Raw genomic sequence first — 20,643 nt, 5'->3', positions numbered from 1 at the left:
CGCAAAATGAGTTGTTGGGAGGAGGATTTGAATACCTGTATTACTGTTCCTCAATGGAGGGTGATTTGGGAACTGGCCTCTAAGGCCTCGATTTGCAGGGCCTACAAAGAAACCCAGTTCAAGATGCTTATGGGTTTGTACCACACTCCTTAACTCCTCAACAGACTGAATCCATCCATTCCTCCACAGTGCTGGCGTTGTGGAGTGGGAATTGGGTCCACATTTCATCTCTCTTGTTCCTGTCTGCTCATAGGGGGTTTTTGGAGGGTGGTGGCCCGTTTAGTCAGCTCAGTTCTGGAGGTCAATGTCCTCCTTGATCCTCGTGTGTATCTCTTGCACTTGTCTTATAATGCTTTATCCAAGAAGCAGTTTAAGTTGTTTCTGCATATTGCTTTGGCTGCCAAAATGTTGATTGTCAAATTTTGGAAGCGAACGCTTCCCCCTTCGCAGAGTGATTTATTGGCCGGTGTTCAGGAGTTCCGCTCCATGGAGTCTTTGACTGCCTCTCTTAATAATACTGTACCGTTGTTACTGTCCGTTTGGGATCCCTGGGATCGCTTTACTGACGCTCAACCTCCATGAGTACCTTCCCTTGTTTTTGTACTGTTCTTCCCTCTTTATTGTCCTTTTGTTGTCGCGTGTGGGTTTGTTTTATGTTGTGTTGTTCTCTTTTATGTCTCGTGTTATTTGTACATGTTTATATATGCTTTTTTAGTGATTGTGACGCCTTAATTTTCTTTATTGCTCTTATTGGATACTGTATCTGTGAGCACTTACTGATCTGCAATTTTGGACTTTTGTTACTATTACACCGTTCACTATATGGGATCATTAACATTATACTTTAATAGCTCGGACATTTAGTTTTTTTCTGTCTGTTTCACTCATGCTCCTTCCGTCATGGTCCTCACCATTTTCTTTTGGAACATGATTGAATATTTCACTCTCCACTAAAACTATATATTGCTGAAATTACACATCAACACATTTATTGGTTAAAAGAAAAGAAAAAAATAAAGATGTAAAAGGATAAAAATGTACATTTGACTTAATGTGAATTTTAAGCAATTTTTTTCTTATCCTTTTTTATTTTTAGAAGTAGTACAGTAGTCATGTTTTGCTAAACACCTTTAGGGCTGGGTTCACACAAGCAGATTTACTTTAAAAAACTTGTGTTTCTTGCTGCGAGTTTGAAAGGGGGCGGGCCCTTAGCAGGCTGTTCGCAGGAGATGTTCAATCTCGAAAACCAGTCACAGACCCTATTGACTTCAATGTGGTCTGCGGCAGATTTTTAACAAACGAGATTTCGCTGCCAAAAATTTGCCACGGACAGCTCGCCGGTTTTAGACTTGCATCGGGAAATACGCTGTGAGTTTGAAAGTAAATCTGCTCATGTGAACGAGCCCTTAAGGTATTCCAGCTTGTAATGCTGTAATATAAATTAAGCAGATGCACACATATAGGTGAAACATGGTGGATAAATATGGCCCAGAATATGGCCTATATCTAATTGAAAATATTCCACCATTTTGCATGTAAACCAACGTGTCTTCAAAGATGGACTACACACAAACCCCATTTTCAGTAGGGGACACATAAAAAAAGAGTAAGACTACAGGATACCACAGGGTTTGTATGTTGTGTCTAACTATAGATATATAGGTCAGCATAACAGCTAAATTCATATTTTTAAAATTGTTTTATATTTTATTGTTGACACACAGACGCTGTAAAGGGGCATTTACACTTTAAGCATGATGGCCTCACCATGCACCCATGGTAAATAAAGCCCTCTGGTGATACTTAAGTCTGCAAACTGTAAACTATGTTTGTAAATTATCAGAGAAAAAGGCCCTTCTCTATTTTCCTTCCACATGAGTGATTCCATCTTTACTGTCCAATTAAGATAAACATTACTTATAAATTATGTATTTTTTCCACTTAAAAGCATAAGTCTCGGTGACCTGGGTTCTAAGGTTAAGAGTCGTTACATTAGGAAATGTAATATAGAAATGCACTGCTCCTTATTAAGGACTAAAAGCACTAGGCATAGCTTGGTTTTCTATTTTCCATGTGCTTCTGGTTTCGGGATCGTGTGTGCATGATATACAGTAGATGATACATTGACAGTGGTGCAGAGGAAGCTTTCAGAAAGGTCATGCAGAGTTCCCAGAAGGTAGTAAGAAAATCCCCTGCAGAGTCTGCAAAAAGTCAAGTTCTGCTCCTGGTGTTTAGGAGAACAGTCCATGCTGGAGGGTGCTAGGGTAGTTGAGTCTAGAAAGTAAGGACAGAGAGAGAACTTTTATATATGTTGTGTCAACAGAAGAGAAGTAGAGGTCACAAGACCATGACACAAAGCAAGTTCTACATCACAAAGAGTACCTGTCCTTTCAATATACTCTTCAAGGTAAGCTGTTAAGTGTGTATCATATAACTTGTATAAGGCATATTTTTCCAGTTTTCCCCTTTGCAGGCTTTAATCTTTAATTTTAACTTTTTCTTAAGACTAGCTGCTATGATGTCTTCCATACATTACATGTACAAAAGGATATATTTCTCCCTGTATCTCTATAGCACACCATCAGAAGCAGCATTAGCAGCATGACGGACATTATAGAGCAGTATTGAGCAGTGTAAGCTGTGAATCAAGCACTGGGTAACAATTTAATAAAAGCTGTAGCTATGTTTCTGGCTCTGTATAGCTTCACCCACCCATTCTCATTCCCCCCAGCCCCCCCCCCCCCCCCGTCCTTTCCACAGATGTCTATGGGCATGTAATGTAATATTTTAGTGAGCTGACCTGTCTTGAGATTGCTTCGAGCATTGTTTCAGAGTTTATCTGTTGATGTAGCCATAGATTATCAATATCATTTGCATTATTTCTATTTTATTTATTACAGAACAAGTATGGAATCCAGCATCCCAGCAACCAGGTGATTTTGCAGGGCAAGGGATAGCCAGAAATACATTTCCCCAAATGCAGTATTACAAACAGCCAGGGTGGGATAAGTTCCCATTATAGTTCCTAGTGGAGGTTCCATGAAAAGGGGAGCAACTCCTCTAAGATGTCCACATGCCTCATAGGACATATAGACATGGGTTATCTCATCTAGACAACCCCTTCAGGAATAAAATGATCATTTAAATTCCAAGTACAGTCAGGTCCATAAATATTGGGACATCAACACAATTCTAACATTTTTGGCTCTAGACACCACCACAATGGATTTGAAAGGAAACTAATAAGATGTGCTTTAAATCCAGACGGTCAGCTTTAATTTGAGGATATTTACATCCAAATCAGGTGAACGGTGTAGGAATTACAACAGTTTGCATATGTGCCTCCCACTTGTTAAGGGACCAAAAGTAATGGGACAGAATAATAATCATAAATCAACTATTACTTTTTAATACTTGGTTGCAAATCCTTTGCCATCAATTACAGCCTGAAGTCTGGAACGCATAGACATCAGAAGACATTGCTGGGTTTCATCCCTGGTGATGCACTGCCAGTTCTCTACTGCAACTGTCTTCAGTTCCTGCTTCTTCTTGGGGAATTTTCCTTCAGTTTTGGCTTCAGAAAGTGATATGCATGCTCAATCGGATTCAGGTCAGGTGATTGACTTGGCCATTGCATAACATACCACTTATTTCACTTAAAAAACTCTCTGGTTGCTTTTGCAGTATGCTTTGGGTCATTGTCTATCTGCACTGTGAAGCACCGTCCAACCAGTTCTGAAGCATTTTGCTGAATATGAGCAGATACACTTCAGAATTCATCCTGCTGCTTTTGTCAGCAGTCAAATCATCAATGAATACAAGAGAAGCAGTTCCATTGGCACCATACATGCCCACACCATGCCACTACCACCACCATGCTTCACTGATGAGGTGTATGCTTAGGTTAACGAGCAGTTCCTTTCCTTCTCCATACTCTTCTCTTCCCATCACTCTGGTACAAGTTGATCTTTATCTCATCTGTCCATAGGATGTTGTTCCAGAACTGTGAAAGCTTTTTTAGATGTCGTTTGGCAAACTCTAATCTGGCCTTCCTGTTTTTGAGGTTCACCAATGGTTTCCATTGTGTGGTGAACCCTCTGTATTCACTCTGGTGAAGTCTTCCCTTGATTGTTCACTTTGACACACATACACCTACCTCCTGGAGGGTGTTCTTCATCTAGCCAACTGTTGTGAAGGGGTTTTCTTCACCAGGAAAATAATTATTCGGTCATCCTCCACAATTGTTTTCCCTGGTCTTCCGGGTCTTTTGGTGTTGCTGAGCTCACCGGTGCTTTCCTTCTTTTTAAGAATGCTCCACACAGTTGTTTTGGCCACACCTAATGTTTTGTCTCTCTCTCTGATGGGTTTGTTTTGTTTTTTCAGCCTAATGATGGCTTGTTTCACTGATAGTGACAGCTCTTTGGATCTCATCTTGAGAGTTGACAGCAACATATTCCAAATGCAAATAGCACACTTGAAATGAACTCTGGACCTTTTATCTGCCCATTGTAATTGGGATAATGATGGAATAACACACATCTGGCCATGGAACAGAGGAGAAGCCAATTGTCCCATTTCTTTGGTCCCTTAGCAAGTGGGTGGCAGATTTGCAAACTGTTGTAATTCCTACATCATTCACCTGATTTGGATGTAAATACCCTCAAATTAAAGGAAACAGTCTGGAGTTAAAGCACATCTTGTTCGTTTAATTTCAAATCAATTGTGGTGGTGTATAGAGCCAAACATGTTAGAATTGTGTAGATGTCCCAATATTTATGGACCTGACTGTATTTTTGGCTAGGTTCACAGCACTGTTTTTTATGTTATTCTGCTTAACCAGGACAATTAAAAAAAAAAATTAAAATGTTGAATACTCTGCACGCTAGACACAGACAACTCCTGACAAATCAGAGCTGCGGAAACCATTGCACCATTGCACAATTGTTCCATTGTAGTGGACGCTGCCTTAATCAGTTGGCACCAGGACTACTTGGACATGCCTCGTCTCGATAGATGGCAATGCATTTCCCAACAGATTTCGTCAAAAGAATAGACATGTTCATCCACAGCAGAAAGTCCTCCGCTGAAATTCGGTAGTGTGAATGGTGCAATAGAATGCCACTAAAAACAATGGTAGGGCTTGTGTACCAGATTTTCCAAGTGGAATTCTGCTTGTAAAATAAATAGTATAAATGTTCCCTTAGGGTATAAGAAGTAAACTGTACCTTTCCTAGAGCTGATAGTGGCTACCAAACTTATAAATCACCTTTACATTTCTCAGCTAAGTGTCAAGGAGATGGGGGCAGAGTTGCTGAAGTGCCACATCCTAGCACACCTCCTCACCACCTGCCCTTACGTTCCAGATTCTCCTTGCCTGACCTACAGTGCTCTCCAGGTAAAACTTAGTGGCATTGCAAGTAAAAAATGTAGCGGTACTCAGTCTGTACGCTGCATAGTCAGTCGTGTTCTCTTATGTCAATACGTGATGCTGTCACACATAGCGGCAATATCACAGTTTTTTGCAATGACAATTGTAGCAAATTAGAGAAATGCTGGGGGCGGGGGGGGGGGGGGCTGCAGTGATGTAGGTGCAGGAGGTGGGTCCATATACCTAATTTACAGGTCTAATGCAGTGTTCCCAAAACTGCGGCTCTCCTTGGGTAGCAAAAATATGACTCCCATCATGTTCATCAGGTTTTGCAATCCCCGTTGGGGGATCACTGATTTAATGCATCTTTTAACCATGTAGATACTTTATAACATATCCTTTCTGTGTAAGACAAAACCTTCGTGCAGAGTTCCATCAATCATTTTAATTGGTAAATAAGAGTTGCAATGGCGGTGATACTACTATGCTCCTAAAAATCAGCCCGGCACATTGTCTTTAAAGATCCCCTTGTCTGAACAGTAAATGCAGTTCTGCGCCTCTCACCAACCAGCTGTGAACTAATTACGAGAACTCCTAACTAGTCAAGCTTCCTCTCCAAGCATATGGATCCAATTAACTCAAACTGTTGCCGACTTTAATCAATCTTTCTTCAAGCACTAAACTTGGGAGATGCTTCGGCTAATGCAGCGACTGGAGCATGGACAGAAGCAAATACACTACTGGCCAGTAAATCTAAAAGAGAAACGTCGGCTCGGTGGAGAAGTGCAAATATGTCACCAGTGCACACTGTGGAACGTCACTGCAGAGGTTTCTAATTCAACTTTTGTTAAAACCAAGAGAGAGAATGTGACAGGTAATCTGCAAGCCAATGATTTACAAATATAAGGCACAAGATACACTGGTGAGTTAGTTGTGGGATCACTGGCTTTACCAGGTAGCAAAAGTGTGCAATGGAAAGTGTATATATATATTATATATATATATATATATATATATATATATATATATATGTGTGTAAAAAAAAAAAAAAAAAAGCTCCAAAGCCACCACACTTCTTGGATATGTTACCTGTAAACCATTCTGCCTGATATGCATGACTCCTGTGGCCCCTGTTGTCTTCTTTGGCTGCTTGATATTCTTTGCCATCCTTCCCCCCTCCTGCAGCAGGATACTGCAAGTCTCGGCAGCCATTACAGCTCTGCTTTCACTGCAGGCCAGCTCACTATCTGAGAGCAGCACCCACCTTCCTGCTTTATGAGCAAAGATATGCAGTGTGGGATTGGTGGAGGCTGCACACACAACCCAGCACTCAGCAAAGAAGGGAGCACAAATCATCAGTGCAGGGCAGAAACCATGTGGTCGGTGTCTTTCAGGAGGGTGGGAGCTGCTTTAAAAGAGGGACTTGGACAGAAACATGGTTGACGGCTAAATTACATCTTTTCCTCACTCTCTGAATATAAATGACTAGAGATGAGCGAAGTTACTGTGATTCGATTCGTCAAAAACTTTTCGGCTCGGCCGTTGATGACTTTAGCCTGCATAAATTAGTTCAGCTGTCAGGTGCTCCGGTGGGCTGGAGACTCTCTCCTAGGACTGTGTCCACCTTTTCCAGACCACCGGAGCCCCTGAAAACTGAGCTAATTTATGCAGGCTAAAGTCAGCAACCGCCGAGCCGAGAAGTTTGTGACAAATCGAATCAATGTAAGTTCGCTCATCTCTATAAATGACTACTGAAAGACGGGAAACTGCTCTATATAGCTAATGAATGATATTTAGAAAATAAATAGGTTGGTGAAAGGGTGGGCTATGGGTTTAGCAGTATTTTTCATACAGTGTGTCTCCAGCAGTTTCAAAAACTTCAAATCCCAGCATGCCTGGACAGCCAAATGAGGCACACTGTTTGGAAAAAAACTGGCTTATAGCAAATGCATTGTAAAAAAGTATCATTGCAAAGTACAATTGGTCCCCCAAAAATAAGCCTTCATTTGGGACTTGTAGAATGGAAAACAAAAAAGTTATGTCCCTTAAAAGGCGAGTAGGAAAGATGAAAACCCAAAAATTAAAATAGGCCGAAACTAGCTATGCAATATGAGGAATTGAAAAAAAAAAGTGCTACAAACATAGTAAAAATCATGTGTAAACTATCTGAAAATGTGGCACTAATAATATACCCCACAGTTCAGCCAAATACAGAGCAGAATAAAGTGTTTTTTTTTTTTTTGTAAATGTTTGGATATCTATTGGACTTTGTGGCGCTGTTGGTACCTTTTTAAGATAGAAATAGCTGTCACTGACTGATTAGGACCGTCCACTGGACTCCTAATCCCTAAGTAAAGGCTTAAATCAATAAATCACAATATATACTGGAATGTATCCCACAAAATTATATATCAATATGATCAGCTGATTTTGCTGAAAAACATGTTGCCTGCAGTCTGGACTGCATTTTCAATGTAACAGTGTCGCTTTAAGCACATAACCAGGGCCCTGTGCATGGAGTATGAATGTCTGAAACTATCCTCCCCTAGAAGCATGACTTTTATGAAATATAAATTCCTATATATAAGAGGTCCAATGGAACCTGTCACAGTTTTCTTATTAAGGATTCTATATGAAGAGGAGTCTGTATGATGCCATGTAAAATATGTGGCATGAAGTGAGTACATTAGAAGCCCCATGCACTTTTATGGTAGCTCTAATATGCCTGTGTACATAAGCCCCTATTGTGACTAGAGAGTTGTGCATTTCTACTGTCGCCAACAGCACGACCAGGATCATATACATACACAGAAAAAGTGGTACTTCATTTTAATGAGTCAAGTCCCATCGCATGATGAAATACACAGTTATTCTTCCATTCCTCAAAGGGAGAATATGGTGCTCCAAGAAACAACCATATGGCATGCTCACTAGAGTCATGTGATTTTTTTTTTTAACGAATATCTCATACTTTTATTTGAGAGAAAAATCTTAATAGTTTTGTTGGGGATGATATGCATATGTCTGCATTTACAGGTCAGTGTTGTACAGATTATTAATACAGTGCCTATTTTGTAAAAAAAATTGCCAAAAAATTGCGGCATTACATGTTGTATCACAAATCTACTCAAATCTACTCTACTCTTCCCACAAATGCTGGGTGGAAGGGAGATAGTTCTCTACAGGGCGGCAGGGAATGGTAGATTCAAGCACAGGACACATGGAAGGGAACCTAGCTGTGCTGCAATTGGTGGGGTGGCTGATGTGTAGGAGGGAGAAAAGTTAACCCATACTTACAAACAAGGGATCCCGACTGTTGTAGTTGAAGGGAAAGAACTCCAACAGGAAATAGTAATTTCACAAAAAGAAAACAGCAGCGTTATTGTGGACTCACAACACAGTTATTTAGTTTCAAAACAAGCACAGATCCTTCCTAAGCATGTCCATTACAGGTTGGCAGGTAAGCACTTCAGTAACCTTATAGTGGATAACCCTTTAAAGTCAGTGGGGTAGCAACAAAAACACCAAACCCATGGCCTAAGGGTCTTGAAAACAACAAATAACCAAAGGCTCATTTACATGTAAACATTCTCAATCCCAAAGGTTTCTTACTAATAGCAACAATGGTGATCCAGAAGAAATTTTTAAATTCATTACTATAAAGAGTCTGCGTTCTAAATGCGAAGAAAAAAACGAGCAGGTTTGAGTTAAATCTGAAAATACATAAGTCAAGCAACAAAAGGATAGATTATGTTGCCCATTGAATGACTGTTCATTTGTTGTAAATCAAATTTTCTGCCCATTGCTAAAGACCCCCACAGAGCCACTCATTCAAGCCTCTCCACATGGTGCTTGGTAAGGTCTGCAGACTTTTTATTACATAAATAAAACTGTATTTAAATCAGATGAGGCATAAATATAGACATACAAACAGCAATTCCTGACACCGGGGAAGGTTCAGCCAAAAACTGATGAAGATGGAGCTGTGCTATTATATATAAATTACATTATGGAGAGTGTACATAGTAAGAAGTGCATGCTGGGCGGATGGATTTCAAGGGCTTTTTCAGGAAGCTATAAATAAGAGCACTCTAATCCTCCATACTCTGATTATCTAATATACAAGCAGGAGTGAGTGTGGTACACAACAACACTTTACAGAGGGAATCCCACCCTAAGTTTACCTGTTCTGTCTACTGTACATACTAAATGTACATGGGAATTTCCATCCACAATGCAGAGAACTCTGGCTTTTCCCTTTTAGAATCTGTTTGAATTGCATCTTATGCACTCTCTACATTACTCTTTGCAGATGATACTAAACTCTGTAAAGCGGTAAACACTAGAGGACAGGGCACTGTTATAAATGGATCTGGATAGGTTGGTGGTTTGGGCTCGGAAGTGGCAGATGAGGTTCAACACCTATAAATGTAAGGTAATGCACATGGGGAAGAATAATCTGGGCTGGGATTATGTATTAAATGGGAGAACACTTGGGACGACTGACGTGGAAAAGGACTTAGGAGTCTTAGTTAATAATAAATTTAGCTGTAGTGACCAGTGTTGGGCATCTACTGCCAAGGCAAATAAAATCATGGGGGGCATAGATGCCCACGACAAGGAAATAATTCTACCACTGTACAAATCACTAGTCAGACCACACATGTAATACTGTGTACAGTACTGGGCACCAGTGTACAAGAAAGATATAGTGGAGCTGGAGAGGGTTCAAAGACGGGCAACCAGGATAATACGGGGAATGGGAGGACTACAGTACCCAGAAAGATCATCAGAATTGGGATTATTTAGTTTAGAAAAAAAGAAGGCTTAGGGGAGACCTAATAACTATGTATAAATATGTCAGGGGACCGTACAGAGATCTCTCCATGATCTATTTATACCCAGGACTGTATCTATAACAAGGGGGCATCCTCTACGTCTAGAGGAAAGGTTTCTATACCAGCACAGACGGGGGTTCTTTACTGTAAGAGCAGTGAGACTGTGGAATACTCTCCCTGAGGAGGTGGTCATGGTGAACTCTGTAAATGAGTTCAAAAAGGGTCTGGGCAAATTTTTGGAGAATAATAACATTGCTGTTATGTATATTAGATTTATAGGGACAGAACGTTGATCCAGGGATTTATTCTGATGCCATATTTGGAGTCAGGAAGGAATTTCGATCCCTAGTATGAGAGTTTTTTGCCTTCCTCTGGATCAACTCAGTAGGGACTCATTAGGGTTATAGGTTAAACTTGATGGACTCTGGTCTTTTTTCAACCTTATGAACTATGTTACTATGTTACTCTTAATGTGTCTGCCAAGTTTTCTTACATTTATGTTTACAAGAATGTTGTCTGTTGGTATCAGAAAGCATATTTATTATGGTGGTCATGGCTTCATCAGAGACATGAGCTAAGGGAATAGGAGAGTAGTTTGTCTCCATGGGAAGAATGCTAAAGTGGCGCATGACATCTTACAAGCTGTACAATGCTCCATGGGGAAAAATATGCAAAGTAGCTCATTTTCAGAAGGAACATATTTGCTCTAGAGTGCCACCTACTGGAGAATAAACCATGTCAGAATATATATGGGGAGTAACCTATCTGTAGACAGTTCTTTTGAGGTTCTCGCTCCCTATTAATCCAGAGCAGGTTCCTGGTTGGCTAGTAAGAGGCTTTCCACGTGGGACAAGGGGAGTAGTGTGTCTTACAGAAACAGCTGTGTAGACATGAGTTACTCACCATTTTCGAGATGATTCTGGTTTGGCATATCATCTCCAGTCATGTTTTAGGGCATTTTAAGGGACAAACATGGATAACAAGGAAAGCTACCTCCAGTAGGTAGCACTGCAGAGGATGTTCGTTAGGAAATAAGGTATTTTGCATCAACATAATCTATGAAATTGATGGATATTGTCATCAGCTACATCTACAGAACGGTAATGGAGATGGAATATTTTCTAGCAGTCCTAGCGCTGACTTGTTATGCCAGCACCTGTAGAATGTCCATCCAAATTTTCTGAGCAGATATTCTGCTGTGTGAATGGGGGCTGAAAACTATGGGCAAATCAGAAGCATACAAACTGGAAATAAGCAGCAAAAATCTGCCACAACAGAGTCTTCCCAAAGAAAAAACTAAGGAAAAACCTGAAAGTGCCTTTACCCTCCCAACGACTTAGGGTCTTTTTAAACGGGTAGACCCAAGCCAAAATTAATCACCAATATAGCAGATATGTACTTGTGAAGCCTTAACATGCATCACTGTGGGTAACACATCACTGGACCACATTTATCATTCAGTAATGGTCATTGCCTTTCAACAATCAAAAGTACAAGTGATTATAAGAAACTCCGTATTATACATATTATAAAATGGTTTCTAAACATAAAAAAGCTCCTTTCTTCTTCTCCCCTCCTGAAATCATAATTTATTCTAAAATAAAACCTGCTAAAAGTTGTTTTGTAGACAGATCAGTTCACGGAGGGATCAGGTTACATGTTGGAGACAGGAGGAGGAAGAGAGAACTGCAGATTAATGTTTCATTAAAGTGGTATTCCAGGCCAAAACTTTTTTTTATATATCAACTGGCTCCGGAACGTTAAACAGATTTGTAAATTACTTCTATTAAAAAATCTTAATCCTTCCAATAGTTATTAGCTTCTGAAGTTTTCTGTCTAACTGCTCAATGATGATGTCATGTCCCGGGAGCTGTGCATGATGGGAGAATATCCCTTGCATGATGGGAAAATATCCCCATAGGAGCTGGACAGCTACCGGGACGTGAGTCATCAGAAAGAAGTTAGACAGAAAACAGCAACTCAACTTCAGAAGCTAATAACTATTGGATGGATTAAGATATTTTAATAGAAGTAATATACAAATCTGTTTAACTTTCCGGAGCCAGTTGATATATAAAAAAAAAAAGTTTTTGCCTGGAATACCCCTTTAAGTGTTATAGCTAATGCCAGTGCAGGATCCCCTCTTCTATTTGTGTGCAGTGTATGGGAGACATCATAGCAAATAGTTTCCACCCACTAGATCAGGGGCAATTGGAAATAAGAGATGGAGCCTGTAGAGAGGAAACAGTTGCTATATAATGGTTATATAATGGCGCTACTCCTCAATAACATGCACATGACAGCTTATCATAAAATGTGTTAGTGACCATTTAACAACAATTTTGGAAAAATTTTTACAGGTACAAAAGTTGAGTTCAAACTTTGTTTTTAGAAGTGGAAATGATCACACTGTAAGTGTAGCTTTAGCCTTATTTCTAAGGCCAATGTTAAAAATGTACAAACAGGTATTACAAAGAGGCATGCACCTTTTAATAAAATATATGACATTCTCTCCAATAACACCTAACATGTCACTAATAATACATGTGGGCCACTCAAATGTGAGCTGGTAAAATAGATTTTTTCCCTTGCTTTTCTACCATTTCTTGAAAGTCTAATTCGAAAACTGCATGTAAAAAAATTAGAAAAACAAGAAAAAAATTCAATTTTACCAGAGTTTACATCTGTGAAACTCTCCTGGGGCTATATACATGTGCAGTCTGGAATCAATGCTATGCTTTATAATGCAATTAGAAACCCAGCAGCACCATACAGAAACATACAGCGCCATAGTAAATATATGATCACAACTTACAATTGTTATTTCACACCCAGCTTCTGAAGGAGAGTATGCATTGTATCATTCACCACAGTGTGTCTACTACAGGCCACAGAGACCAAGATTTCTCTCTAACTAGGCTTTTCCGCTCTGCGATTATTCTTACCCATTCCGGCTATATCTGAGTCCCCTGTGGGGACCAACAACGGGAGGCCTTTGAAAAAGTCAGCAGGGTGGTGTTCTGCAGAGCACAGTCAGGAATACACAGAAATCAGCAGATTGAAGAAGAATTAAATTCACTTATGTCAAGATACAAGAACAAAAAATAAAAACCTTCCATACGCTTTATATTTGTGACATGTATCTCAGAGCAGTCACACTATAAATATGGCCACTAATTCAACATGTTCTCTTAAAAATGTGTTGGCTCTTTTGATCTCTTAAGAACAAGCTTCTTTTCTTATGACAGGGGTACTCAACTACTTTTAGTAAGGGTGCTATTATCCAGGTCTCCCATCAAGTGAAGGTCCGAGCTGAACGCTAGGACCTGGTTCACACCTAGTGACCGCGCTGCCATGCAAGAAATAGGCACGGTCTGTTGCAGAACATTTTTACCATAATAATAAGTCACAGGGGAAAACATACTACTAAAGTGGGGAACATAATACTGAAGTGTGTAGGATGTAAATGTACAGTTCCCTGAATGACCTGAATAATGCCATACATTATTGTTCCCCTGAATATAATACGGCCACACACTGTGCCCCAGTAAATAATACTGCCAGACTCTGTACCCCTGAATTAAATACTGCCTTATACTGTGAACCTTAGTATAATACTGCCAGACACTGTGCCCCTGAATTAAATACTGTCTTATACTGTGAACCTTAGTATAATACTGCCAGACACTGTGCCCCTGAATCAAATACTGTCTTATACTGTGAACCTTAGTATAATACTGCCAGACACTGTGCCCCTGAATTAAATACTGCCTTATACTGTGAACCTTAGTATAATACTGCCAGACACTGTGCCCCTGAATTAAATACTGTCTTAAACTGTGAACCTTAGTATAATACTGCCAGACACTGTGCCCCTGAATTAAATACTGCCTTATACTGTGAACCTTAGTATAATACTGCCAGACACTGTGCCCCTGAATTAAATACTGCCTTATACTGTGAACCTCAGTATAATACTGCCAGACACTGTACCCCTGAATTAAATACTGCCTTATACTGTGAACCTTAGTATAATACTGCCAGAAACTGTGCACCTGACTACTGTACTGCCATTCACTGTGTTGCTAACTATAATATTACCACATACTTTGCCCCTGAATATAACACTGCCAGATGCTATCCCCGCAAAAATTATACTGCCACACACTGTGTCCCTCAGTATTATACTGCGACACACCGTGCCCTTAAGTATACTACTACCACAAACTGCATCCCTAAGTAAAATACTGCCACACAATGTGCCCGTGTATAATACTACCACACACTGAATATTACACTGCCACACACTGTGCCTCTAATATAATACTGCCACATATAGTGTCCCTCATTATAATATTGCCACTAGAGATGAGCGAACTTCCAGTAATTTGATTTGTCACCAACTTCTCAGCTCGGCAGTTGATGACTTTTCCTGCATAAATTAGTTCAGCTTTCAGGTGCTCCCGTGGGCTGGGAAAGGTGGATACAGTCCTAGGAGAGAGTCTCCAGCCCACCGGAGCACCTGAAAGCTGAACTAATTTATGCAGGATAAAGTCATCAACCGCCGAGCGAGAAGTTTGTGACAAATCGAATTACTGGAAGTTCGCTCATCTTTAATTGCCACACACTGTACCCCTGTATATTACACTGCCACACACTGTGCACCTGTATATTACACTGCCACACACTGTGCCCTGTATATTACACTGCCACACACTGTGCCCCTGTATATTACACTGCCACACACTGTGCCCCTGTATATTGCACTGCCACACACTGTGCCCCTGTATATTACACTGCCACACACTGTGCCCCTGTATATTGCACTGCCACACACTGTGCCCCTGTATATTGCACTGCCACACACTGTGCCCCTGTATATTACACTGCCACACACTGTGCCCCTGTATATTACACTGCCACACACTGTGCCCCTAATACTGCCACATATAGTGTCTCTCATTATAATACTGCCACAAACTGTGCCTCAGAGTATAATACGGTCACACACTGTGCACCAAATATAATACTGCCACATATTGTGCCCCTAAATATAAGATTGCCATACACTGTACCCCTAAAACATAATACTGCTATAAACTGTGCCCCCTGAATATAGTACAGCTACTTTGTGTCTCTGTCTATACCCCTGCCATACACACCACCCCTTAATACAATACTGTCACATGTTGTGCCCTCTAAAATAATCTATCCCTAAACCAAATAATTATGCCACCTCAAACAATGAATATTGTCTCTGCCCCTAATAACTATACTCTGTGCACCTAATGAACTATGGCACTTACCTCTTAAGAACTGTGCCACTGCCCTCTAATGAACTGAGCCCCATTAAAGAACTGAGCGCTAAAACTAATAATAGTAATGTGATTTTCCTACATACAGTAAACTGTATAAAATTGGTGGATGGTAGCTCTCCTTCTAGATATAAAACAGGGCAGATAGGGGGAAAAAGAAGAGATGAATAAAAGACAACCCATAAATAATAATAAGAAAAAACTAAACCAACAACAAGAATTCCATTTCCTCTGATTAGAGATGAGCGAACTTACAGTAAATTCGATTCGTCACGAACTTCTCAGCTCGGCAGTTGATGACTTTTCCTGCATAAATTAGTTCAGCTTTCAGGTGCTCCCGTGGGCTGGAAAAGGTGGATACAGTCCTAGGAGACTCTTTCCTAGGACTGTATCCACCTTTTCCAGCCCACCAGAGCACCGGAAAGCTGAACCAATTTATGCAGGAAAAGTCATCAACTGCCGAGCCGAGAAGTTCGTGACGAATCAAATTTACTCTAAGTTCGCTCATCTCTACCTCTGATTATTAAAATCCACATAGGTAGTGAACTTTTTTTTTTAATAGTTGGCAGGCAAATAAAATAGAAAAGAACAAAACATTTCAAGGGGTTCAGTGTAATGTAAAAATCCCTTATTAAAAGGGTCCGGCAGTATGATGGGCTAAATGAAAAGTCTCTCAAGCCTCCTCCGAATGTGTCATTTCCCTATATTCTCTGCCAGCATGAACAGTAAATGAAACAAATGTATAATTACCCGTTGTGGGCAGCATTATTACCTTATCCATAATTGAAAAATAAGTGGTTGGTTTCATTGTTTCCTCGAGCTGAATTCAGGATCTGTGCTGCAGAGTGGAAACTATAACTATCAGCTTCAAGATGTTCTCATTCTGCTGCTCTGTCTAAATGGCAAATTGTGCCGTGATTTATTGTGTTCTGTGCCTGGGGAAAGCAAGGCCCGGTGTTACCAATATAGGGGGAAATGAGGGTGAAGGCAGCCAGATTTTATGTTGGAAATGAAGCTCATCTATCCCTATTCACTGCAATAGCCTAGTGACGACTAATGGAAAAGTTGTCTGTCTTAAAGGGCCTTTCCACAAAAAAAAAAAAAAATCCTTTATTACCGACAGCCATTACAAAACCCTTTGATATTGTTTCTCTCATCAACCTCACAGATTTTTAGTGGCATATACACAGTTACCTGCATTATTATGTACAGCTGCACTTCTTCACTGCCAGAGGGCAGTATTACTGTGATTAGCACCGCAAGATTAAATGGTCTCCACCATAAACTGCATTAATCAATAGTGCAAGCAAGGGTAAGAAACTTTCATTGAAGAAAAATGCTTCTTTCCTCTCATACTAGGCCCCTTTACCCAAACCCATCATTCACTATGAAAACCAGCTCAAATCCCTCATGAAAGATAAGATGGACTATCCGCTCACTGAGGGATCGGATTCCTTGCTGCTAGAGAAGCTACCAGAGGAGACTGCAGGAGTTAAAAGTGAGCATTGGATCTCATATAAGGACTTAACTTACAGTTTAAGCTGCTCAATACTACTTTATAATGTCATCCATGCTGCTGCTGCTGCTGCTCCTTAGTATGTACAAAAGAGATACAGGGAAGAGGGAATCTCCTCTTCACTGTGTGTGCACAATGTTTCTCAACCAGGGTGCCTCCAGCTGTTGCAAAACCACAACACCCAGCATGCTGCAATTGGAGTTCCAGAGATCTGCTTTGAAGCAGGATGTAAGACAATAGAGAGAACTATGGGCATGCTCTCTGACTTGTGCAGGGAGGAGGAGCTCAGTTGTAGGGCTGGGCGGTATACCGGTTCATACCGAATACCAACATTTTTGTGCTGCACGATATTAATTTTAACCCATACCGCAATACCGGTTGGGCCCCTCCCCCTCGGGAATGAATGAATTATCAGCCCAGCGCTACGCTGTCAGGGAACTAATCATATGTGACCCGCGAGCGCTGTTCTGCCCCCCCCCAAATTAATTATCAGCCCAGCACTACTACTCACATGTCACCCGCAAGCGCTGCCCTCCTCGTCCTCATGTTTGTTGCGGCCGCCGGCGCTGACACTCTATATCAGTAGTCTTCAACCTCCTGATGTTGCACAACTACAACTCCCAGCCGTTGGCTGTCCGGGCATGCTGGGAGTTGTAGTTTTGCAACATCTGGAGGTCCGCAGATTGCAAACCACTGCTCTATACTGTATCCCTAGGCCCGGGCTGCAAAAGGTAAACAAAATAAACTTTAACTCACCTTTCCCGTCGGTCCGGACTTGCTTCCCAGGGAAGGGAACGTCAGAGAGCCGTCAGCCTATCACTGGCAGAAGCGATGTTCTGTCTAGGCCGGTGATAGGTTGAGCGCACTGTCATGTAAGTAGCTGGCTTCTTACATGACAGTGGGCTCAACCTATCACGGGCCGAGGCAGAACATCGCTACGGCCGGTGATAGGCTGACGGCTGTCCGACGTTCCCGTCCCCAGCGTAAGGCCAACGTCAGAACATGAATTTGTTTATTTTGTTTACCTTTTGCAGCCCGGGAATAGGGATACAGCTATAGAGTGTCAGCGCCGGCGGCCTGCAACAAACAGGAGGCAGCGCTTGCGGGTGACGTGAGTAGTACCCTGGTGGGGACAGCACAGCGCTGGGCTAATAATTTTTTTTTTTGGGGTGGGATTCCGTTATATACCGTGGAACAGCCTTAAGTTACAAAAATACTGCGATACACATATTTGGCCATACCGCCCAGCCCTACTCAGTTGTGCCCATCTATTGTTAATGATGCATCCAGTGTTATCTGCCTATAGCTTTATTGTAAAATGTTACCTATTAGTGTAAGGACGGGTTCCCACTTGTATAGCTCCAGATAGAAAACTTCCATCCAAGGACAGCCAGACTGTGCAGACATTGCTCTCCCCCATAGAGTGCAATATCTGCAGAGCGGATTCTGCCAGAACCTTGAGCAGGTTCAATGTTCTGGCGCAATTATTTGATCTGAATTTTCTGTCGAAAATTCTGTCAAGAAGATTCTGCAGTTTGAATGGGTTCACGGAAAACCCATTCACCTGCATGTTAAGCTTCATGCAGCAGAATTTCTAACCACATATCCTGAGTGGAATTGCGGTCCGAAATTCTGTAGTGTGAATGCGATGATAAAAAAGATGACTGCTGTGCAGAAAAGTGGAAGGAACTGTAAGCCTACGGTAAGGGCTCATTGGCCAATGTGAAAACGGCAATATTTTAGAATCCTTCTTGCTTTTTGTTCTCATTGAAGAGCTCATATATGGAGCTTAACTGGCAATGCTCCATGGGAAAAGGTATGCAAATGAGCTTTCCTCTAGAATGAAAAAAACTGTCTCTCTAGTGCCACCTATAGGTAGCTGCCCCAAAACAGCTATCTAGAATGAATGTCTGTTTCGGCAAATATCCTAGTCATGTTTAAAGGGGTATTCCAGGAAAATATATTATGTACTGGCTCCAGAAAGTTAAACATATTTGTAAACTACTTCTATTAAAAAATCTTATTCCTTCCAATAATTATCAGCTGCTGAAGTTGAGTCGTTCTTTTCTGTCTGACAACAATGCTCTCTGCTGACATCTCTGCTTGTCTCGGGAACTGCACGGAGTAGAAGAGGTTTGCTATGGGGATTTGCTTCTACTCTGGACAGTTCCTGAGACAGGTGTCATGAGAGAGCAAACACAGAAAACAACAACTCAACTTCAGTAGCTCATAAGTACTGAAAGGATTAAGATTTTTTTTATGGAAGTAATTTATAAATCTGTTTAACGTTCTGGAGCCAGTTTATATATAAATAAAAGTTTTTTCCTGGATAACCCCTTTAAAGACCATTTCATAGGATGTTATTTATTGTACCTTGAGATTTTTTTTCTTTCTATAGATAGACGAAAATTTTAAACTACATTTTTTTGAAACAGCGTTTATAAAAATCTCCTTTAAACAACAGATTGTTTTCTGAAGATAGATTCAGCTGACACATTCCCATTATCTGACCTCCAGTCTCTGGAAGGATTATTACCCTCTATCAAGCAAGGAACACACAAGTGACTCCACAATCTATAGATCTATGCCAACAGTCCTTCAGATGCTTATCCACATACACTAGCCTTCCTTTATATGAGCTTTTCCAACAACATGTCTCTGCAGGCAAGCGCTGCGTAGTAGACGGCTGCAATGAAATTAGATATAAAGGCCAATATTAAGTTTAACAATGCCACCATGTTTACCTGACAATACCAAAGAGGAAAAAATGATTCCTTTCACAAAAATGTTGCATTTCACATTCATGGCATAAATCTAAGTTATTTCAAACATGTGTTTTCCCTGGCATGAAGCTATTTACACGGAGGAAGAGAAAAGGCTTCTGCAGGTGGTAGATGATAAAGAATGGCAGTATACCAGACAAGGCGCTGTATTATCTGATACATAAAGCACAGAGCTGTGACAAGCCAGAAAGGCTCAAAAAAAGTATATATGTTATCAAGGACAGCTTTCTGATTAGGTTCCAGAGGTTATATCCCACTGCTCGTATGCATGTGCTCCACTGAATGTGGCTTATAGGGAAAGTAACCCCATCCCATCTACAAGGGTAATGGTTAAAAAAGTCATCTAAGATAGAAACAAAGAGGTCTTTGGGACAGATTTATCATTGTTTGTGTTGGTACACAAGCTTTAAAGTCTATATTGAGGCTACATTTATTTACTGGCATGATGTCCCGGCAGTACACAACCCGTTGCAAAACGACGGGAGTATAGCGATAGAAAAATGAGTGCATGCAACGTCTTTTTCTCCAGCTATACTCCTCTTAAACTACGGATCTGGCTGTGACCGTTGTGAACCATCTCGATAACAGCCAATAAAGGCAAAAAAAAGAGCCTAACGGACCTGTTACGGGCGGGTCACAACGGCAGTGTGAAAGTAGCCTTACAATGCTGAAGTTACGTGTAACGAAGGCCAAATGGATAAAATTGTAGCATGGATGATTATAAATCTGGTGCATGTGCACATTTTTGCTTCTGTAATGTTGTTGTATGTAAGTTTTTAAGTGAAAAAATCGTTGGTATTTGTTTCTGACATTTGGAGCCCTC

General features: G+C 40.8%; 1 protein-coding gene across 4 annotated transcripts in view; it reads right to left on the bottom strand.

Annotated features, from left to right (window-relative positions):
• Window positions 1–20,643, bottom strand: part of MAD1L1 (mitotic arrest deficient 1 like 1) — a 790,601-nt gene that overhangs the window by 308,194 nt on the left and 461,764 nt on the right. The window contains exons 15-16 of one of the 4 annotated variants that reach the window (XM_056535646.1): window positions 13,152–13,226; window positions 1,008–2,274 (exon numbers count right to left, since the gene is read on the bottom strand). The exons of the other annotated variants lie outside the window; for them this stretch is intronic. Coding sequence (XP_056391621.1) covers window positions 2,063–2,274; window positions 13,152–13,226 — 287 coding nt within the window. The 3' untranslated portion in view covers window positions 1,008–2,062. Of the gene's footprint in view, window positions 1–1,007; window positions 2,275–13,151; window positions 13,227–20,643 lie in introns of those variants that run through there. 4 annotated transcript variants of the gene reach the window in all.

The sequence above is a fragment of the Hyla sarda genome, chromosome 8 (genome assembly GCF_029499605.1).
Source record: "Hyla sarda isolate aHylSar1 chromosome 8, aHylSar1.hap1, whole genome shotgun sequence".
Taxonomy (NCBI): domain Eukaryota; kingdom Metazoa; phylum Chordata; class Amphibia; order Anura; family Hylidae; genus Hyla; species Hyla sarda.
Note: the sequence above shows the minus strand (reverse complement) of the source record. Positions and strands in the feature narration are given on the sequence as shown.